At 38.9% G+C, this 24,391-nt stretch overlaps 1 protein-coding gene and 1 long non-coding RNA gene across 3 annotated transcripts; both read left to right on the top strand.

The window, feature by feature from the left end:
• The first annotated feature begins 16,434 nt into the window (after nucleotides 1-16,434).
• Nucleotides 16,435-18,833, top strand: LOC147891299 (pentatricopeptide repeat-containing protein At3g09040, mitochondrial-like). Its single transcript, XM_087389591.1, has one exon. It carries the CDS (start codon nucleotides 16,622-16,624, stop codon nucleotides 18,668-18,670), a length of 2,049 nt encoding a protein of 682 aa, XP_087245717.1. The 5' UTR covers nucleotides 16,435-16,621; the 3' UTR covers nucleotides 18,671-18,833.
• Nucleotides 18,834-18,836: 3 nt separating this feature from the next.
• Nucleotides 18,837-20,231, top strand: LOC147891298 (uncharacterized). 2 transcript variants are annotated; one of them, XR_015542612.1, is made up of 3 exons: nucleotides 18,837-18,943; nucleotides 19,036-19,246; nucleotides 19,468-20,231. It is a non-coding gene; the product is annotated as an uncharacterized LOC147891298 (long non-coding RNA). The 2 variants fall into 2 exon arrangements; XR_015542611.1 differs by having other exon boundaries at nucleotides 19,036-19,252.
• The last annotated feature ends 4,160 nt before the right edge of the window (nucleotides 20,232-24,391 follow it).

Below are 24,391 nucleotides of genomic sequence, written 5' to 3'. Positions count from 1 at the left end.
TACGTTAAGAGTGCTGCTCAAACACCTTTTCTTAGCTGCGGTTTGCCAAGTGTTACTAGGACCAAGAGAGTTTTGTTGTTAGTTGGCCACGTGCTCTATCCAAACTCAAAAGGTAGACTAGCCCCTTTGGTGAACCTCTGGCATAACCACATGTGGCACAACCAATGTCAGTGCAAGTCCCACGTGCTCTATGCAAACTAAAGGCAGAATAGCCACTTCGTGCATGTGTGTGGTAGAACCTATGCCAATGCTAGTCCTCTAGAACTTGCATTGGTGCTACTCCTCCATCTTGAATGTAAGTGGATAGTTGGTCCCAAACGCACAGCTAGATGCTAACTCTGGAAGGTCTCTCCCAATTGTTCAAGCTAGGAACTTTTCCTATTTAGTGCCTGCCTCCAAAGGCTTGAATTCCATGTCAACGAAGATGCTACAACAATGGGTCCAATGAAATCAATGCCCAACTCTAATATGTTGGAGAGAGAGAGGGGGGGGGGGGGGGGGGGGGGGGGGTAAAGTGAAGAGGATTACTTATAGCGATTTGATCTAATACCACAACATTCCTCCTCCAACATGAACCAAAAAGTGGCCAATGGGACACACATACATTGAGAGAGCACAATCACTTGTCAATGATAGGTCTAGCTAGTAGTGCCTCATGGCATTAAGACACCTTTAGTCTAGTTCACTACACATGTAGTGATTTATGAATGTCCATGATCCAAGCCCTTATGCCAAAATAGGTCCTAAAGAATTATAAAATGTATTATAAAAGGGAGGGGTAAAGAAGAGAGTGCTTAATGAGGACATCCATTTATTTATAAGAGGAAGGGACCCTCCCATGAGGGTGTGAATTTAAAATATTTTACTTCACTTTGTTACATCATCATGTGCCAAGTGGTAAGGCCTTGTGAATGGGTATAAGATTGCACGAAAGTTTGAAGCTATATAGCCCGTTGACCTCAACTTAATTGGGATACTCTATCTAATTTACACCTAAGATATCAATAAGGGCCTTTTCAATTACCTTTCTCCTTAGGCTAAGTTATATGTATGGAATAATTTGTTAAGATCAAGATGGTACAGATAGATAGCCTAAGTTATATGTAAGGAATAATTTGTTAAGAATAGGTAGATGGTACGTATAGACGAGCAAACTAACTTGTGAGAAAAAGATAGCCTAGGCCACGACAAAATCTATCATGAATGCTTTTACTCCTTAGACCTCTAATCTAGATGGTTTTGCTAAAGTTTAGCCCTTAGGACTTCCACCTTAAGCCTTACTAATAGCAACCCATGGTGGGCTAGAGATGTAACAATATGTGTGTGTTTTTTTCCTCTACAACGACAGCTCCTAACAATGTCACGTGACTAACCCCTTGTCTCATTGAGATAAAGAGGGATTCAAATAATATAATGTACTCCGTTATTATATTACAAAGGTGCTCATTACAAGATTCCAAGTCCCAATATAATTCCAAGGAGAGGGTTTATTCATCCAAAACACAAGCCACTCTTTCTATGGGTATTACAAGTGTCGATGACCCTTCACCTTGTTATCTATGTCAATAGCTATCCAAGGAAAAAGTAAGTTTAGAGGCAAAAGGCAACATTGTCTTAAAGGTATAAGTGAGTATATCAACGACCTAGAATTTGTGGACCGAAACCCAAAATTTATGGTCTTGAAATCCAAAATCTAAGTGAGCCCATAATCTAGAGCAATTATACTTTGAACGCAGAATAGGTAGGTGTAGAACTAGGGACCTAGAACGAATCTCAAAATCAAACAAGTCCAAGACATAGAAGCTAGAGCAAGTGATCTCGAACACTAAAACAAATATATCTCTTTGGGTAGTATGTTCACTCCACTCTTGTGTTCTTTTGTTCTTGTGCACTCTCACTCCACTTTTGTGTTCTTGTGCACTCTCACTCTTAGTGTCGATACTCCCTTAATACTATCAATGTGTCCATACTCCCTCAACACTATCAATGTGTGATGGCATGACTTTCTTCACTCCCATCCTTGCATAGTCCCACTCTCTCTCCCTCTCTCCTTTCTCTCCATATTGTAGATCTACTCTTCCCCACCCCCCTTTGTCCTCTCCACTTAGCCCCCTCGTAGCCCATCTCCCAAAACCCCTTCCACCCCTATTTTTTCTCTACTCGTAGCTCCTTCCACACCCCTTTAATCTTTCCCCTCCACTCAACCCCTCTTTCCCTCTCCTTAGCCCCCCAACCCAACAGCCCCCTTCTACCCCTTGCTCTAATAAGCACATGCATCCACTACGTGCTTCTCTCTCTCTCTCTCTCTCTCTCTCTCTCTCTCTCTCTCTCTCTCTCTCTCTCTCTCTCTCTCACACACACACACACACACACACACACACACACAAATATACATGTCTAGCCATGTGTTTCTCTATTACCTATATGCAAGAATTTCCTACCACTCTCTCTCTCTCTCTCTCTCTCTCTCTCTCTCTCTCTCTCTCTCTTGCACGTGCATTCACACACACACACGCGCGCACACACACACATAATAAATATATATTATGGAGGCAATCTTTATAATCATAAAAATAATAAGTTGTCTATGGGAATGAAATGATTGGGTTCTAACAATATTATCTCAACTATTTGCAAAACTAAAATGATCTTTTTTAAAGTAACTTTACTTTTTTCTAATTTGCAAATGCAAATTCACATTATTTGAAGAACTCACACATTACCAATCACAAGACAAATTTCCTCTTTCTCTAAAGTAAAAATTTACTAAAGGATAGTCTAATCTAGCTCCACATTTAGAAGGTTATCTCATACCTGTGAAATAGTCCATAAAAAAGTACACAACTATCTCTTAGTTGTGAAGCATTTTATCTATAAATGGGAAAAAAGAGCATGTGGCTGCTGAATGCAAGTATGCCCTAGTTGATCTGCTTGAATGGTACATTTCGCATCAAGGGGCATACAAAATGATTGCACAAAAGGAACATTGCTTGTTGGGAAATCTTCCATCTTTATGAAAATAATAATTTTGTGTTGCTTTTATAACATGATGGCTTGATTGCCCAAAGGTAGGCATATTTTTTGAAGAACAATGATATTGGTGTTATTAGAAGTAGAATATTTGTTAAAATATGATCCTTTTCCTTAAAAATAACAATCATACCCAACTACAAAATTTTAATTACTTTTCTTGGAGTCATTTCTTGTAAATGTAAAGAACATCCATCTTCATTCCATGACCATATCATTCTAAGCTATGGTGGCATCATCTTCCTGACTCTCCTTGCCCCTCATTGCTCATGTGGTCCACCTAATCCACTTCATTCCTTACCCTTGGTTTAAAAAAATAGTGTTAAAGCAACTCTACTATATCCTTAATGGTAAAAATGTAATTCGCAGCTTTGGCCATGTGCACACTTCTTGCTCGCAAAATCGAAGGAGTCTTCTACATGGGTCCCACCATGGACCTTTAAAATCAAGTACAAACATGATTTTAGGTATTTTGAGGCAGGCCCATGATTTGAGACCATCCAAAGTGGAAAATAGGAGCAAAACGTGTCCTTTTGATTAGGTTTGCACAGCATAGTTGTAGTGTTTCTCTTTATGTAGTTGCAATGTTGCAAAGGAGGATGCAAGTATCCACTGTCAAATCTTGTTCATTGTTTCAAATTGGTTACCTAAGAAGCGCAATAGATAGATAAATAGCTATACGTATATATGTATATGTATATGTATATGTGTATATATATATATATATATATATATATGTTTGTATGTATGTATGTATGTATGTATACGTATACGTACATGTCTATGTCTGTGTCTATGTCTATGTTTGTGTCTAGGTACATGTATATGTATGTGTATATGTATATGTATATGTATATGTTAAAAGGAGACGATGAAAGTGAGCAAACTTAGGACTTATTTGCATTCATTGCAATGCTAATATTACAAGCTCAACTCTAGGATATGATTTGTGCTGACATAGACATTCTTATTTTCCATGTCCTTTTCCATTCAAAAGTTCACTTATGCTTTCTCCCAAACAACTTGTGGTGCTTTAGCCTTACACTTCTCCATGGGAGTCTTGGTTGTCCTTCAACTCCACACAATGCCATCACACTAGATCAAATGAATTTGTTGCATTGCCACATCTTGGTTCAGCAATCCTTGTACCTAGCCGTATAATTGCATCGTAGTTTTTGTGTAGAAGCCTAATATTGTATGCTTAATTTCTTGTAGTTTGCTAATGAGTTGTTTAATTGTACATCTATTAGTACAATACCCATCCAAAAGGGGTATGTTGATATCATCACATGACCTTATCAAGATACAATCATTCTTCTTCATGTATTTTGAGAATCAAATCCCTCACTTGGTTCATCACATCTTAGTCTAATAAGTGATCTCCATGGTCTCGTTAAAGCTCAGAAGGTCAAGAAGCATTCAACTTCTACATCAGAAATAACCTTAGCATAATTGAGAGATTGCAAAAACTTGGGAACACAATGATAAATACTCAGGAACTAAGCTCATAGCAAACTGCATACATCGCACTATCGTTGCCAATTACAACCTACTCAAGGTGATTCATCTTCATCAATACCAACTATAAAGAAGAAAAATAATATTGCTAAAGTGCAAAGTAGCCTTGTGATTCTTAGTTGATGATGACAACAATGTGTTCTTTGAGGATATCATATAAAAGATATTCTATGCACCAACAAACATTAGAACATATTTTTTTGGCTGAATATGCAACTTACTATAGGGTTATTCATCGGAGGTAGAGAAAGCTTAGAAGCCTACAAATCATATGATTTGTCCATTTCAACAAATACAAAGATCCAACACACTTCTACCATGAGAATTGCTTGCTATACATCCTCTTAAAAAGCTTTGAGGAAAGAATATTGGCAAACGATGGAACATAGCATGATGTGTACAAAGAAAACATAAATCTTATCATAAACAAAAATAATTTACCAAAACAATAATTCCGGTAAATACATACAACAAATCAAAGCATTTGCATAATGATACTTTAGGCTAGCAATGTAGCTATGATTTTGGAATCGATATGCCAAGATGTACAAGCAAAGGAAAAATACTAATTGCATGCAAAAGATTACAAATTCATTCCTAACATAGATTACCATGCAGCAATCGAAAAGGTAAATAAGCAACAATGGCTACTCCATGATGACATAATGCTCCAAAAACGATAAGAGCCAGCCGAGCATTTTCATTTGTTACTAGCTAGAGGTGCCAACATGGTCAAAACAATTGTTGTATGGATTATGATGCAAGGACTAATTCACCGCCGCTATGCACAAACAATTGACAGTGACATTGACAACCCAGTCGCACTACTCATGTCCTATATAGGCAAGGGTGTATTGAAAAATAATGGGATAACTATCCACTCGGTTGCACCTTCCACTACTCATTCACAACTCAATAAACCTTTCAGGCGAGAAGCTAACAATCTTAGCGCATTATACAAGAACCTGAAATTAGTTGTCTTTGACAAAGCATCCCTTAGTGGGCAGAAGATGTTAAACTCAATCTATACACCTTTGATTAATCAAGCACTACCACACAAAGCCATTTGATGGGCCATATCAAACATAATGGGACAACTATCCACTCATTGTTACACCTTCCAGTAGTCGTTCACAACTATATAAACCTTTCAAGTGAGAATCTAACAATCTTAGTTCATTATATAAGAACCTGAAATTAGTTGTCTTGGACGAAGCATCCCTTATTGGGCACAAGATGTTAAACCCAATTTATACTTGCCTTTGATTAATCAAGCACAATCGCACAAAGTCATTTGATGGGCTTGACATGATATTTTACGGTGACCTTTGCCAAGCAAAGATAATTGGATCTTCAAAGCATTGATGCACCTAACTATCTCATCGAGGGGACATATTGGCAAATTAAAAATTTGATGCTACGAACTCAAGATCAAAAGACTATAGATTCATTGAAGAACTAAATAGCATTAGAATTTGCTAGCAAACTATCGCAGACTTAAGCTACATAAATGACAGATTCCATAGAAAGCCAAATCCAGATGCTGAAATCGCACAATTCTTCTTCACCAACACCCAATAAAGAAATCCACAATCAATACATATTTGAAAAGATACTAGAAACACCTCACATCCTTCAAGCAATAGATGCAAAACACAAGACATATAGTAGACAAATCAGTCACCCAAGGATACACGAGCAACACTTGGGCTACATGAAACATTGTCTTTAAAGTAGTGGAGATATGCATAGGAAACATAGACGTTCCTGATGGACTAAATATGAATAATGACCTAATGGCTATTGATATGCTTGCAAGAGACTAAAAAAGGATTGATATTTTACGATCGCACAAATATCAAATTTAATAGACATTAGGTCATTATTTGCTCATTGTTCAAGGGTTCGATGATTATGACCTAATATCTATTGATATTTTATGCTTGCAAGAGACTAAAAAAAGACAAATAGCACATGCTACCTTGTGAGGCTTCACTAAGCTATCTTGCTTCAACAACTAATATCTATCGATATTTTATGCTTGCAAGAGACTAAAAAAAGACAAATAGCACATGCTAGCTATCTTGCTTCAACAACTACGGGATTTTGATTCTATACAAAGCAACACAACATCTAATCATGACCATCATGATAGTGACAAAAGGCATAGAAGCAACTACAACCTTTAAGAACAAAGTGTTCAACAAGATACATGTGATTAGAATATACCAAGCACCTAAAACAAACATCAACGACCGCAATTCTAAAAGACACCCTAGCGACAATAGAAAATAGAGCCCCATTAATCATCATCAGAGGCTTCTCAACGTTAACAACTAAGGTGAAACACGTGCTTAATATCCTTGCCAATACTCTAATATAAAAATCATGCCTTCAAATGATCAATTAGCCAACAACAATCTACCAATCAACATCGATTTACATTTGGATAAACATAGATGCCCAAAGAACTATAGTTGGAGCAAACCCTTGATACTACTTTGACCACTTCACCTATATTTTGAATCCAAAGAATAGCCATGCCCATAAATAGTTGCTAACACTTAACTCTACCACCCCCCACCTTCAGCAAGCGTAGTGAAATTTGTCTAGCAGGTGTGATTTTTTCTCTTCTTGAGGCTTATTCTTATTTCTTGCTTTGAGTGGTTTGATTTCAAATATTTCCTTTTGATTGTCATAAGGCTTACATCTTGCTCTTGGCCTGGTGTCTTGGCCTGGTGTCATCGTTTGAATATTGCTCGCTGCTCCCATTGGAATCCCAAGCCTGATCTTAAACTGTGTTAATAGCTCCCCATTAGTTGCCATATCTATTGGCTTACCTTTCATAAACATTGTTACTATATCTCTATAGGCGACGATTGCTCCATTCATAACTGTGCTTTTGCAATGCTCCCCCCCCCCTTATGTATATAGCAAGATCACCCTCACTTAGGATTAAGATGATCAAGTCAATCAATATAATCCTAGTTTGAATCACTGATCATGTGGTTTGTGTTTGTATTTACAAGTCCCAATGGTCACACAAATTCAATGTTTTAGCCTATAAAGATTTGGCTACAACTATTGTCATTTTGAGCTATTTTCCTTGTGACTTACATTCGTAGCATTAGCTTAAAAGAAGCTATATCCATTGTGTATGCTGGTATCACAACACAGTTGCTATAGGACATCTATATGCTTCTCTTAGTTAAATCCCTCTTGCAGTACAACACCTTGTGCCTGTGATTGGTGTATACATAGGCACCTTTAAAAGGATGATGGTTTATTCCTACTTAATATGATTGTTTCAGTTATACCTAATATGATTCCAATTTATAGTTATATTTTATCCATGGAATCTCTTCAATAAAGCTCAAGAATTTAAGCTTAGTGTGTTCTATGACTTCTCTCAATGTTAAATTGCTTTAGCTTGCTTGGTGTGTTTAATGACTTCTCTCAATATTGCAATAAAATTTTAGTATGGGACAAAATGATAAAATGTTGTGGACCATTGTGTCTTGTGATTTCTTCACCCTAAGATTTGATATTTGTAGGTCCTTGTGTTGTACATGGTCTTGCATATGTGTATTTATGGGCTGAAAGGCTGGTATAACCCTGCAAAAAATCCTTCTATGCAAATCATGAAATTTGATCTATAATCCTTTGGTAATGAAGATAGAATCCATTATGGATTAAGTTTTGAACCCCTCCTTACATTGCAAATGTCTGAACAATTACATCAGTGTGAGCTATGTACTAAGGAGAGATTAATGTAATTAGCAATCTTATTACTCTTTGGAAGATTTCCTAGCTTGTCACCAGAGTTGATAGCTCTAATAATTAGAGCATGAGTATCTAAACTTAGCAAACAAGACTAATGCAAGCCAAAAGAAATAATTGGGATCATAAAAAATCTCTATGACTATAACTTTGATCATCACAAACATAATTGTGGTCCCCTTGATCTTGCATGAGCTAGGGAGAAAGCAATTATGGACTACAAAAATGTTGAAAAAGCCTATGAACTCTTCTATCCAGAAATGGCAAAACTAGTTTAGAAAACTAGATAATAAAGCCTACATAGATACAAACATAATGTGTAGGATCATGAATGTACATGAGTTAAAACAAATTTAGAATTCAAAATTTTAAGCCAAATTGTGAAATTGAAAAATGCATGAGTATTTCTAAAACATGACAGAACAACATGCATGTACTACACCTTCCTACCTCCTTCATCATATATAGTTATAACAATCATGTCATGTGGGATAGTGATAAATTAGTTCACTCTCCTCGATTTAGTGGCAATAATGCTATATAGTCAATAGATCAAAGCACACTCAACATGCAAATGCCTAGACAACCTGATGCAAAAAGGGCTTCATGCCCAACAAGGGGCCTATGTAGCTGGAGCCTGGCATTTTCTACAGATATGAGCTAAACTTAAAAAAATATAAATATTCTCTATTACTAGCAATGACATAAAAGTTATTTTTTCTCAATATGTCAAAAGTTGAATTAAAATGAGTATTGAATGGTTCATGAATAACTACTAGTCTTGCTAATGTTTTTTAACGGTGTTGTTGGACTCATGAAAAGTCAACAATTAAATAGCATAGGATATGGCTAAAACATGTAAAGCAAAAAGTATGTAAAGCCATACATTGAATATAAACATTTAGCAATGTATTTTAAAGCAAAGCACTTATGTTTAGTTTTGAATAGTTTATTGAGGTGTCACATGCTATGGTTAACATATACACAAATGTTTTGGAAAGTAATATCTTTGAATGGATCAAAACACAAATGGTCTCTTCGAAAGAATCACAAAAGCTTCACTACATTGAGAACTTTAGCTAAAATACTTGAGAACATACTTGAAAGATAGTATTGGGTGAAACTCATTGATAATGGTGTATAACTCGATGGTATCGATACTTCCCTATAAAAGGCAATGAGGAACCACTCTTAGAAAAATTGAGATAGTTACCATATGGAAATGATAATCTAATAAACATCATAAGAGGTAACCAATTCAAAGATTAAGAAGTAAGTGTCTTAAAGAAAAAAATGTTTGTAAAGCTAAGCTTAGGATGGTTTATTCCAAGAAGATTAGCAATGAATAAAGTAAAGTTAATAGATTAAAATTAGCAAGAGACAAAAATAGTTATAAAGCTAAGCTTAGGATGGTTTATTCCCCGGAATTACCAACAAACAAAGAAAATTTGTGGATGACAATCTGTTTGAGTTGGGCAGCACGTAAACCACAGACTAGGTTGCATGTCACCACTATAGATCCACAAGTCAGATTGTGGGTTTATAGACATGCATATGCATGCACACATGCACACACTTGTGCACTTGCACATGCATGCACGCACCCACACACACAAGTCGAGATCAAGATTGAAAAGACATATCAAGATATTACTAACTTCAAACTGGTATGCAGAAGAAACGTGGAGACTGCAATACAACTACAAAAGACGACAACTAAGATTGTGTATCATGGGGTGTGAAGGATGAGACTCCACCCTATAAATTTTTGCAAAGTTCAATGAACGTTCATGCTTACTACGTGAAGAATAGATAGTTTCCACATGTTATCCATTGTGAAAGTTTTACATTGCTACAAAAACATATTTCATATAAATATTACTATGCCACTTTTTAGTAGACGGAGATCATATTTAATTGGCAGTATGTTTTAGGTCAATATGTGGATTGTAGTGTGTTGGATCGTCTGTCTACTTGCTAGAAGTTTACAAGACACCATCCTAATTTTGGGTAATTCTAAATTTGACTCATTGTCTGGTTGTTGTAGGTGGTTGATGTTTAGATCTTCTTTTTCCTTCTTCGATTAATAATGTTCATAGATTTGATTTGATTTAGAGTTTCTATTGATTGATATGTGGTGTGTCTAGTATGCTAGTTGACACAAGTTTGTTGATAATATAAGAAATTTCTAAAATTCAATTAAAGGTTCAATATAGTGGCTTTATTGTTGCTTTCTTTGAGCTTGGCTTATGGTCTTGTTGTAGGTTTGTAGAGTCGCTTCCTTAGATTCTGGTATGGTAATGTATTTGGTGATTCTATTTCTTTCCATCGAGTAGTCTGGTGCACTGGGCTTTCTAAAAGTAGGTTATTAAAGTTGTAGATTTATGCAAGACTTGTGAGCCTGTCTAATTAATTAGTGATTGGTGCTTGATTTGGAAGTTTTGGTCTTCAAATGTAAGCCTTTTCAAAGTTACGGTTTACTAAAAGAAGTGATGCTATTGTATTTCCTAGTGTGGAAGACTTTAATGTCAGTATTAGGTGAATGGCTTGATAAATTATTAATGTTTCTATTATGCTAAATTGATAGATAGAGTAGTTGAGTATTTGTTGGAGTTATACTAAAGGCGACTCTTTAGAAGGGTCTAATGGATAGTATCCCTAACTTCTAGTTAACTTTCCTCTTAAACTATTTTGGCATGCTTGTGAGAGAGTGAAATTATGTGCCAGATAATTAATTGGCATTTGCCTCAACCTACCACCTTTGTGTCTCTGCTTTAGTTATTTCTTCTTAGACTTTGTAGGGAATTTGGTGAGTTGCGAGGAGCAGTCTGTGTTTGTTGGGAGGTCTTCATTTCGCTTGTCACCTTTGATCACCTTAGAGACTCTGTCAGCAGCTTCATCTACATTGTCACTTATGGTGGCAAATACTTTGCCATTAGTTGAGACTACAATTGTATGTCTTTTGAGTGGTGGTCGCCACCCTCGTGCTTAGCATGGGAGGCTTTTAGCTCAAGCCTCGTACAAAGCTCCTCACTTGAGCTCACCTTCCAAAGGTTGAATTCTTGTTGTTGAATAGCGACTAGTGTTGGTAGATAGTGGGTTTGTCCGATGTAAAGTGCTTCGTGCTGATGATAGACTCCATCGTGCCCTTGATTTAGGTGTTTGGGTCATCATGCGTCATTAGCTTGTGTCATTCAAGTAGCCCTTACCTGGCTTTTTTCTTCTCCAGACTCTCACTTTAGGCACATGAAGGCTTTTTGGCAAAGTTCGAGCAAGGTTCCGACACAAAAGGCAATCAGAGGCCTATCAAATGCCTGACTGATGCAAATTGACTGCACAGTCAGGTAAGGTCCGGCAGGAGGGGGTAATGAAGAACCACACAATCGGATTGCATATGCCCCTAACTCTAATAGGGTCTAATAAGCTTCCATCAAATTTAGCTTGCATGTGCCCATGATTCTGATAACTCTAGCCTTGACGGATTGCAATCGGAAACCTCTCATGTGCTCGATCTATTTGTAAGGTTGCTCCTGCTGGCCCTCAAGTCGACAGTGTACCCCCTATTCAGAGCATTTTTAGATTATTTCCAAATCCTTCCTCTGCTTGGTTCTTGCTAACCTGTAGAGCTAAGATTGTCATTGGGATCAACGTAAGAGCTTGTTGGCTAAAGAGTGTTTCCCTTTCCTTCTTTCATCGACCACTGTTGATCATCCATCGACACTTCCCTAGGATAGAGCTGCTTAGGTCCGAGGGATTCTCACTGCTCACTTTCTTCTATCTCATTGTCCATTTGCCCAACCATGGAGATCACATGCTTGCTGTTGGCGCCCTCACCAGTGGACCCTGATAGGTGCTACGATTTTGGTGCAGCTTCTTCATATGCTTTATTTTCTGCCCCTAAATCATTCTCTTCGAAGCTTTCTCATCGTAAATCTTCGCTCAACCGTCAGTTTCTTTGTTTAGGCTCGCTTGCCTTATTATAGCCAGTGGCACATGTTTGTGCCATGTAAAGCCTCCTTCATGACATGTTTTTTAAAAAAAAAGCTTGCTCTTGGTCTATGGTGAAATCTGCATTTGATAGGCTGGTCTGAGCATTAAGTGAGTGTCACAGGGCTTGTGCTTCATGGGCACTTTCAACCACTCTCCCATAATTTTCCCTTTGGATTGATATCCTGGTGGGTGTAGCGTCTCCTATGGCCTCACTTGCATATGTGAGATCAACCGAACCTTGCTCACCCACCTCTATGTCAGCCCGACTAGCCAATCCTCAGGGCCTTTACATACAAAAGGCCACCCCCCATAGTGTGCATTTTCGATCCAATGGGATAAACTAGAAACGATGGCGGGTGCTCAATACATTAGAGAAAGCTAGAATTCAGGTTTTCCTCCTATCCTATGTGGTTGCCAGCTCATGCCCAACGTTTGAGAATTCATGGACACTCAGCGTTGACTACCCATGGATGGGCACCGCTACTATTGATATCCAATGGCGCTCTCTCCTACCCTACTGAGTCGCTCCTTCTTTGTCCACTACTACATTTTTTCTTCTTCCTCTTCAATGTCTTTCATCGTCCTACATTTCTTTGCGTTGCAGCTTTAGTAACTAGCACTTCTAGGTGCCTCTAAGGGATGCTTGTTGGGACCACAGGTATGCTTGCAAGCTAGATTCAAACTCATCAGGAAGTTTGTATAGGTGTTGCGCTGCTTTGATCTTCATCAAGCCTCCTACTTGTTGGATCTATTTGAATCTTAGCACTCATGGAGTTTGCTGTGTAGCTTTAAATTTCCATAATGAAAAGTGGGGTGGGGAAGAGATAACAATGTTTGCTGCACAGACTAGTTCTCACTCTTGAAATTTTCCAGTTTGATAGTTGTGGAATAATGAGGGGAATCTATGATTATGATTGGAAGAATGAAGTTAATTGTCCACACTATGATCAACAACAACCAATGCACATGCTCAATTATGCATGTCACTACCTTTTTAGCTAGAGATACATTTAAAGAACAATGCACATGCCAATTGTCACATTACTGTTAAAATGAGAATGCTTGCTATTCTTCTTGTTCTCAACTTGCTTCATGGCTTGTTTTCTCAATCTCTACTATGCTACAATCTCACCTTGTATGCAATTGTTGTTCTCTTTTGCAAGCTTTGGGTAGAGCATCATGGATTCTCAAAACTCACAAGAGAATGACTAGACACCGTTTTTCATCAAGCTTCATACTACAACGACATGCTTGTTCCTGTCACACCAACAAGTAGGCAACCACTGCCTATCACCCCTCCTTCACATTTTCTGGTCCACCAATGGTGTCAATCTCCAGCACCTGCTTTTGGAGGATAGCCTTTTGGTTTTAGGCCAATCCATCGGCCTATTCTATAACTAAACCAAGGTGAGTCACGATATCCTTGGCTTGCACTGATTGGAGTTGATGTTCCTTCCTTGTGACTCTGAAGGGGGAAAGCCCTGTGCTTGTTAGTAAAACGAGCAGGCAATGGGCAACAAGCTACCCGTGAAACGTAGAGTCCAAGCAGATGAACCAGAGTCACAAGATTCCGAACTCCCTAATAAATGACCAGCTCCAAAGAGAGGACTGCAAGGAGGTGCAACTTATGGCTGATGATTTCAACAAGACTCTTAAACAAGGTGTTGATCTATGGTCCAAAGTGGCAATGCAAGTTGCATCAATCTTCCATGAATGTGACAAGGATGGGGAGAGTTGCCGGAAGAGATGGGGATGGGTTTATGCAGAGTATAAGAGGGACAAAGCACATCTTACAGTCACTTGGAACGATCACAAGGTTACTTGTCATTACTTTGACATTATTGATGAATACATGCATAATAGGGCCAATGTTGTTAGCCTTACACATGCATCAGCAACAATAGAAGGGAGTACTGACGGGACAACCATTGAACCTGCTGAAATTCAACCATTAGAAGAACCAAATGAGGAGAAAATCCTACCAAGAGATCCTGCAAATTCTAATCTTACTACCCAATGGGCTAAGAAGGATAGAAAGATAGAAGACTCACTCATAGACTTGGTTAGTATGCTAAGGATATGGCCACATATGTATTTCCAACATATGTATTTCAGCATATGTATTTTCAGCATGTAGTAGTTTCAACATATGTACTTTCCACATATGTATTTTCAGCATATAGTAGTTTCAACATATGTATTTTCTGCAATTGTATTTTCAGTATGTAGTGTTTCCAACATACGTATTTTTCACGTATGTATTTTCAATATGTAATATTTTCAACATATGTATTTTTCATGTATGTATTTGTATTTCTAGTAGCATATAATATTTTCGCATATGTATTTCAACCACATGTGTCAGGATTTAGTATTCTTAGGTAGATGTATTTCAGGATAATTTGTATTTCAGTAGCTCATTGAAGACCTCAGATGATATTGAAGTTTGGTCTTGAATACTCTTTGAGTAATCTTGAATGTCTATAGTCACATTGGTAGGATGCTGGAAAGATAGGTCACAAGACATGGGTGATGTATGTTATCACATTTGGAAATCTCTCTTAATGCTGCTAGTTGATTACAACAATTCTGCAATCTTCTCAGGATTTGGAGGACTCCATGTTGTGCGCTTTTAAGATCTCCGTAGGCATCATCGTACTTCAGAATTGCATTTGTTGCATTTTTGGATTGTAGCAAGCTTATAATACAGATAATCTGCAACCTTCATTAACTTTGAAAAACTCACATGCAATATTGTATTTCTTTTTAAGTCTCCAATCATGTAGGGAAGTACTTCTCTTGCACATTGGAATTCCCTGGGCCAAACTAATTGGATGCCCCCATTGTTGCTTATGCATGTCAGTTGGGTGAGTTTTATCGATGTGTTTTGTGAGTTGGATGCCCCCATCCCATGCTTATGTGTGGCTGTTGGGAAGAAGTTAAGACTGCCATTGAGATGCTCAATATGCTCATCATGTGTGGAGTTGTGAACAGGTGTGGGTGAATGCAAATGTGCTGATGATTTGGAACGCTGATGTCCACTCGCCCAACTTTGGGCGGTAAAGGGACGCCCAACAATGGGCGCTTGGAATTTTTTAATGTTATAATGGCGGGTGGTGTCTGTGTAAAGGCTGTGGACATCCTTACTCGCTCGTCCCATCTTTTAAGGTGCCTCAACAATGGGCTCCCTTTGGGCGGCTCTGGGCGGTTTGTAAAGACCCTCATAAACTTCACGCCAGGAAATTATCCTCGGATAAGTTTTTTTTTTTTTTGGGCAAAAATTTGGACAAGATTTTTGATGAGGGGCTTGTTTGAAATCATTAGGGGATCATTCCCTCGCATTTCTTGAATTTCCCTTTACCAGTTAATGATCATTGGCCATGATTTTCGATGCTCCCAAGGGATCATTTCTATCATGTAAAGGTTTGAGGTTGGTGGAGGATGGACTCTCCACTGTCCAATCGGGCCATTTTCGTAGAAGGAAAGGGGCCCGCTTATTAAGAGGCAATGATGGTGCAACTGGTTGGTTCTCGACGACGACGCGATGATGATGCAGTGTTGATGTAGCAAAGCGACGATGATGTGGCAACACAATTGGCTAGTTCTTCAACACAATGTAGTGATGATGTGGCTGCATCGGGGTGGCTCCCCCTGGAGGCCCGCCACGTGGATGAATGAAATGGCGCCAAACTATTCGGGCGGAAAGTGCTCTGGAATTCTGCTCGCGGCAGTTGGTGGCGGCTGATGGGAGTGGAGTGAGGAGGGCAGGTGGGGGAAGGTGGAATGGTGACAAGTGGTCGGTTGGAAAGTGCGTTGAAATCTGTCTTGGAGAGCATGCCCGATGAATGAGCAGTGTCCTCAAATCCCCTCTATTGAGAGCTGAGAGAAGAAAGGAAAGTTTATTAAAGTCTTCGGGAGACTGTGAAGGTCTATGAGACTAAAGATAACTGGTCTCAAAATGGGCCAGCCAACAGTTTCTATAAAAAAGAGGTTATGAAGGACGGTGTGTCTACTCGTGATACAAAAAATATGTGTCTACCTCGAGATGATACAAAAAAGAAGGGGGGCACCAAAAAGAGAAAAACAATGTTAAGGTGTGCGCATGATACGGTGGTGGAATGCGAGATGTTCTTGTCCGGCTGAAGGAATTGTTGTGCATTCCACCACAGTATCATGCGTGTGCTAAAATCTGCGCATGAAGGAATTGTTGTGCATTCCACCACAGTATCATGCGATGATACTGTGTTACTTCAGCATACCTTAGCATTCCACCACAGTATCAACGATGTGCTAAAATCTGCGCATGTTCTCGGGAGGGCAGCTGCCCACTTTTGCTTTGAGGAGGTGTAGGAGGCACAGCAACTCCTTCAGCACACCCACTTCTTCGCTTCAGCAATTGGGCAATCATCAATCATTCGAGGACCCTTCGACACTGCCTGCTTTTGCCACTTATGCCTCCTTCCTGCGGTCTTGTGGCCTTGCGAAGACTCTTTACCAGGGCAAGCGACTACATCAACACTTTGTGACTTATGCGCTTGAGCGGAACCCTTTCTTGAGTAGCTTGCTCGTACAGATGTATGGAAGGTGTGGAGATCTCGAGAGCGCGCGCGCTTGCTTTGACAGAATGCACGAACGGACTGTGTTCTCGTGGAACTTCTTGATTGGAGCTTACGCTAGCCACGGACAAGACATGGACGTTTTACTTTTCTTTCAGCAGATGCAGATAGAGGGCATTATTCCAGACAATGTGACCTTTGTGAGCGTTCTCTCTGCGTGTGCCAGCCAGGAGGCACTGGTACAAGGAAAGCAGCTACACGTCCGCATTTTGTACGTAGGACTTGCGTTGCACGTTATAGTGGCAACTGCCCTCGTTAACATGTATGGAAAGTGTAACAGCTTGGAGCATGCAAGGAGCATTTTTAACCAAATGCCTCAGCGAGATGTGGTGGCATGGAATGCCATGATTGCAGCCTATGCTTTGCAAGGGCATGGTAAGAAGGCTTTCCAACTTTTCAGACATCTCCAACAGGAAGCGGTGGTCCCAGACAACGCTACCTTTCTCAGTATACTCTCTGGTTGTGTCAGCCCTGCAGCACTGCTTGAGGGCAAACGGTTCCATACGTGCATACATGGTGGACGCCTTGAGTCAGACGCTGTTGTTGCAACTGCCCTCATCAACATGTACGGCAAGTGTGGCAACCTCGAGGATGCAAGGAGGATATTTGACAAAATGCCTGAACGGTCTGTGGTGTCATGGAGTGTTATGATTGCAAGATATGGTCAACATGGGCATGGCAAGGAGGCATTGGAACTTTTCCACCAGATGCAGCAGGACGGAGTAGGAGACCACAAGGTCACCTTTGTTAGTGTCATTGAGGCTGTTAGCAGCAAGGCGGCCCTGAGTGAAGGCTGGAGGATGCACACGTTAGTCATGAACAATGCATTTGACTCAGACGTTGTAGTTGGTACTGCACTTGTATACATGTACAGCAAATGTGGCAGCCTTGAGGATGCATGTAGAGTCTTTGACCTAATGCCAGAGCGAAATGTGGTCTCTTGGAATGCCATGATTGCCGGGTTTGCCCAGCATGGCTATGGCAAAGAGGCTCTTCAAGTTTTTGACCAGATGCAAAAGAAAGAAATAATGCCAAACAAGCTGACAGCAGTTAGTGTTTTTTCTGCATGTGCCTGCCAAGCATGCCTAATTGCAGGGAAGGGCATGCACACCCACGTCATATGCAATGGATATGATTCTGACATTATTGTGTTGAATGCCATTTTAAACATGTATGGCAAGTCTGGACATGGGGTTGATGCATACTGGATGTTTGACAAGATGCCTACACGAAGTGTGGTATCATGGAATTCTATAATTACCTCATATGCTCAGCATGGTCATGACAAGGAGGCCATCAGACTTTTTTTGGATATGGAGCGGCAAGGAGTCATTCCTAATGAACTCACCTTTTTAAGTGTCCTTTCTGCTTGTAGCCATGCTGGACTTGTAGACGAGGGTTTTGGGTTGTTGGTTGCCATGTCTCAGGACCATGGCATCCTGCCAACTGCAGAGCAATTTGACTGCATTGTTGCTCTACTTGGGAAAGCAGGGCGATTGGATGAGGCAGACTATTTGATCAACAGGATGCCATTTCAACCTAGTGTTGTATCGTGGGCAAGTTTGCTTGGTGCTTGCAGAAACAGGATCGATGTGATCCGAGGACAACTTGTTGCAAATTGTATGTTTGAACTCTGTCCAGAGGATGAAGCACCCTACATAATGATGCTGAATATCTATGCTGCAGCGAGCATGCAAGAGAGTGCCCCAACCATCCTGGACAAGACGCAGGGCTAGGGTCTGAACTAACAAAGATGAATATAATCAAGTCCATCAGAGAGGTAACTGCTATGTTTGAAACTCTGTCCAGAGGATGAAGCACCCTACATAATGATGCTGAATATTTATTCTGCAGCTAGCATGCAAGAGAGTGCTCAAATCATCATGGACAAGCTGCAGGGATAGGCACTGGATAAATCGGCTAATTGTAATCATTTCCAGATCAGAGAAGCAAGCATGTCCCTCACTTTACTAGATCGACTTTGAAATGAGGAGTGTATAACAAACATGGTATGAGTGTCCGTTCTTACCACTAATGCTGTTCTTTCATGCTATGAGTCCTTATTTTTACCACTAATGCTAGTCCCTCACTGCCATCACAGGTTAAGAATGCATAGCTCAGTGTTGAAAGCCGCTTCTTGCCTGCCGCCCCCCGCCCCCTCTTTCCCCCTCTCCGCCCTGTGCCGGCACCTATTGCCACCCCCACCTGTGCGCACCCTTTCTTCTTCTGTCCCTACCGAGCGAATTATGACCAGCGACTCAAAGGAAGAGAACTATGACCACCTAAAAAGCCGAAGACTCTTGGGAAATCAGGTAAAAGTAAGTACCTTCCTTTGGTTTTTAGCAAAAACAGTGTCCAAAGTTTCACGAATCTAGCCGTAATCAACTCAGTCAAAACTGACAAAGGTATCTGCTTTATGGGGGCTTCTAATTACAGAGCTTCGGATTTTTCAAAATTAAGCATTTTCACATGCAGCTCTAAATTTAGGAACAAATGCTTCAATCAAAGTATGGTAAATTTTGATGTGAAACAGGTGTCGTACAGGGTCATTGACCTCATGGGGGAAGAGGTGTGATATTGCATTGATTAATCTCGGCTTGGCTGGTTTTTTTCCCTTCATAGCATCCGAACTGTCAATCTGGAATGTGTTTACGTAAACATGCACATTTCTGACTCTTTGTGGAATCAAACATAATTTATTCATATATTGTGTGCACGAGTGGAAGTTGAAGTGCCACTAGATCATGCACATGAGTGGACATTAATGTGCCGCAGGATCAATGTTGTATGCGTCTCAAGGCAAATCAAAAGCCTTAAAATATACGTTGCAATGGAGAGAGATGCTAAATTAAGCCACAACCATTGACCACAGTCAAATGAGCAAAAATGTGCTGAGTTATATATAGAGAGCCCAAAATAACTAAAAGCATGGGGCTATGGATGCCTGTCATCTACAGCTTCAGCGGTCATCACGGCTCCCCTTTTGTACAGTGCTTCAGCGGTCATCACGGCGCCCCTTTTCTACAGTGCTTCAGCGGTCATCACTGCTTCCCTTTTCTACAGTGCTTCACAGGGTTCATATGGGATATAATGTACTGGTAAAATAGTTCGGAAAAACGATTTAACACTCAAATATGGCCGTTGCAATTACTGCATCATTAATTCCCAGGCTTCCTAATTCACTTTAGACCTTATGTTTCAGAGCTCCAATTTCATGCACACTTTTGTTAGATAAAACTGTCCGTGGCCTGTTTGGGGTAACGAACAAATGACTTTTAATCAGTGAAGTGCAAATGATAATTTATGTACAGAATATGAGTTATGCCTAGACAAGTGTGGTCCTTCGCCGGAAGATTACACAGCTGAGCAATCTTTTGCTAGGCACTCAGTAAACGGATGATTTAGCTCACTTTAATACGCATTCTAATGAAGTACTGCAATGTTTCTTTAAATCGCACTGCAATGCCTCTTGAAATCTATGAAATTTAAAATTCTAAAACCTGCCCTCTAAAGCAGCTCGACAGCTCTGGTATGTTTCCACAATAAAGTACTTTCCAGCTCCACAGTGCCAACATGTTTCCAACTGTAAATGATTGTGTACTTTCCTTTTGCCTCTTCAATCACCTTGCGTTTTGGATCTACCTTAATATCACCCATGTCTATTAGCACTGGCTCCCAAAGGTAGTGCTATAGCAGCTCACTGTCAGCCGTGATTATCTTATATGTTAAAAAGGAAGTATCTTGTAGGAGAAGCAAACTGAATTTGGGACGAGGCAATTGGCTAAATCTAAACCTTGAAGTGAGGCAGATGACAAGATGTAGGCTGTATGTCAATTGGACTTGCAGTGGGAAATGTAAGCTTGAGCCTGCATGGTGGACGCCCTCCAATCTCTTATTACAGGTTGGACACTCTCAATTTCCACTGGCAAGGTGCCTACTCTACACAACGAGTTCCTTCTATTTGATTCTGTATCTTTAAATGAATCATTGCCTTATCTGATTATGTGCGTGGCAGGCTCCAAAAGGTATGTGGTATTTGGGCAATTGGGATATTGGCAAGCGAGTGCTAAAAGCCATTTAGGCTGGGGAGGTTCGCTAAGCGACACAAAGAATCCATTTCGATTGTTTTTTGAGAAAAGGTGAGATGATGGCTTGCATGGCCATGGTTTTGTATATAGTCATTTTTGGGAGCAAAAGATGTGTAGGCCATGCCATTAGTTTTTAAACTTCACTTTGGTTTTTCAATTCATAATTTGGCCTCTGGGCTAGTTAGATTTTGATTGTTTGTAACCTATTGCTGGACTTCACCAAATTTTTTATTTCATTGCATTGTAGTTCCAATTTTAACACACTTTGCTGCATCGCATATGTGGTTCTTATGTTGACTTTCTTGACCATGTTGAGTTCGTGTCTTGGTCTTGGGCAGTTGTCTTTAGTCATGTGGATTGAAAATTGCATGTTTGAGAAAGGTGCACGTTTATAACATAGAAATAACAGCCTATGTGAGGTGTGGAGAATAGTCATTCCTTGCTAGAGCTAAGCACACTGCACATTTTTCTATACCAGCAATGTGTTGGCTTTGAATACAATCATATTACAAAACTAAAGATGGAACCAATAGAAAACCCTTATTAAAAAAACAAAGAAAATAAAAAGAGATCAAGGTTTGTGTACGTTTAGTTTAAAGCATATATATGCAATGAATCATATGTACAAACTATTTTGCTAATGCCATGCATCAAAGTACATGCAATTGCAATGATACATGTGCATATGCAATTGCAATGCTACATGTGCATATAAGTAAAGAAAGATGCACATATGCATATATCTTAAAGCACATGCAATGAAAAAAGAACATATGCATGAAATAAAATACAATTGCAAAATGCGAGTAAAAGCAACAATAAACTCTAATTTGCTAATGCGTGACACGTGTGCATCAGAGTACATGCAATTGCGATGGTTCATATGCATGTAAGTAAATGCACTTGCACATATACATACATCTTAAGGCACAATGATGTGTATCCATATAACTAAATGTGCTTGCACATATGACTATCTTAAAGCACAAGCAAATATAAAACAACCTATGCATGTATTGGACAACACACATAAGTAAATGCACTTGCACATGTGCATATGTTTCATTTACATTGAGTTTGCATGAAATCACATGCAAATGCAATGATTCATATGCATCGAACTGAACATAGTTGCTATGGAAACATAAAAAAGAGCTATGCATAAAAGAAACATACATGCATTAAATCGAATATACATTGAACCATGTGCAAAAAATAGAAAGCATTTACAAATGACAAGGAACAAAAATCACGTACCTATCCAAACAAAAGAAGCGGATGGGGGGTACAATTATCAATGGTGCTATGCAATCCAAAGTGGAGAAAAATAACACCAAAATATATGATATTGCTTTTCCAAATTGTAGATTCATTAGACACCTTTCTAAATTTTTAATGAGAATGAATATAAGAGAGCTAAAAAGGCCCTCGACTCTAACTCCTTTATTCATTGATCATTATTTTTATTGAAAAAAGATCAAGGTTTGTGCAAGTTTAATTTAAAACATATATATGCAATAAATCATATGCACAAACAAATTTGCTAATGCCAAATCACATGTGCATCAAAATACATGCAATTCCAATGCTACATATGCATATATCTTAATGCAATCCCAAATTGTAAAATATTGCTTTTCTAAATTGTAGATTCGAATTACACATTTCTAATTTCTTAATGAGAATGCATATAAGAGAGCTACTCTAGCTCCTTTATTCATTGAATCATCATATATATTGAAACATACATGCATTGAATCCTATATGCATTGAACCATATGAAAATAAACAAAATCATTTATGAATGGCAAGCAACAAACATCACCTACTTGACCAAGCAAAAGAAGCAGATGGGGGCTATTGGTGGCCTATAGCCTTGGTGAGCTAATGGCTAGATGGAGTGCCTTTTTTGTTTACATGTGCTTTATTATGCATATGTGCTCATGCATTTACTTATATGAATATGTATCATTGCAATTGCATGTATACACTTTTTCATTTGCATTTGCTTTAAGATATATGCATATGCGCAAGTGCATTTACTAATCTACATATGTATAATTGCAATTGCATGAACTTCGATGCATGCGTGTCATGGCATTAGCAAATTAGATTTTATTGTTGCATTTACTCAGATTGCAATTGCATTTGGTTTCATGCATATGTCCTTTCATTCATAATTTTGCCTGTCCATTTCTTTTGTTTGGTCGGGTAGGTGATATTTATTCCTTGCTATTTGAAAATCCTTTTATTTTTTGCATATGGTTCAATTGATATATGTGTCAATGCATGTATGTTTCTTTTATGCATAGTTTTCATTTACATTTTCATAGCCATTGTGTTTAGTTCCATGCATGTGCATCATTGCATTTGTAGGTGGTTTCATGCAAACTCAATGTAAATGAAACATATGCTCATGTGCAAGTGCATTTACTTATACATGCTTTAAGATATATGCATATATTCTTTTTCATTTGCATGTGCTTTAAGATATATGCATTGTTGCACGTGCATTTACTTATATGCATATGTCTCATCATAATTGCATGTATACGTTCTTTTTCCTTCGCAATTGCTTTAAGACATATGTATATGTGCAAGTGAATTTACTTACATGCAATATGCATCATTGCAATCGCATGTACTTTGATGCACACATGTCATGGCATTAGAAAATTAGATTTTGTTGTCGCATTTACTCGCATTATGATTGTATTTGTTTTCATGCATATGTTCTTGTTCATTTGGATGGCTTAAAGACATATGCAAGTGCTTTTACTTATATGCATATGCAACATTGCAATTGCATGCACTCTGATGCACATGTGTCATGGCATTAGCAAAATTACTTTTTGCATATGATTTATTGCACATATATTCTTTAAGTTAAACTTGCACAAACTTTGATCTTTTCTTTTTTTCTTTGGTTTTTTTTGGGGGTAGGCATTCCATTTACTCGATAGCTCACCAAGTCTCTAGACCACGAGTACCACCTGGCTGCTTCTTTTTGTTTGGTTAGGTAGGTGATGGTTGTTCCTTGCCATTCGTAAACGCTTTTATTTATTTGCATATAGTTCAACGCATATATGATTCAATGCATGTAAGTTTCAATACACATGATAATTCCATGAATAAAGGAGCTGGAGTAGAGGATTTTTTTAGCTCTCTTATATGCATTCTCATCAACAAATTAAAGTGTCATTAGAATCTACAGTTTGGAAAAGTAATATTAGTATTTTGGTATTATTTTGTTATACTCAGGATTGCATCCCACCATTGATAATTGAACCCTCCCCCCGCTTCTTTTGTTTGGTCAGTAGGTGATGTTTGTTGTTTGCCATTTGTAAATGCTTTTATTTTTTTGGATAT

This window comes from Dipteris shenzhenensis, chromosome 18 (assembly GCF_047967505.1).
Source record: "Dipteris shenzhenensis isolate YYH24624 ecotype China chromosome 18, Dip_SZ_1.0, whole genome shotgun sequence".
In the NCBI taxonomy this organism is placed as follows: domain Eukaryota; kingdom Viridiplantae; phylum Streptophyta; class Polypodiopsida; order Gleicheniales; family Dipteridaceae; genus Dipteris; species Dipteris shenzhenensis.
The sequence above is the reverse complement of the archived record's forward strand: the minus strand, read 5'-3'. Positions and strand labels throughout refer to the sequence as shown.

Coding starts and splice junctions, on each gene's coding strand:
- LOC147891299 (XM_087389591.1), top strand. CDS start 16,622: ATGTTCTCGGGAGGGCAGCTGCCCACTTTTGCTTTGAGGAGGTGTAGG.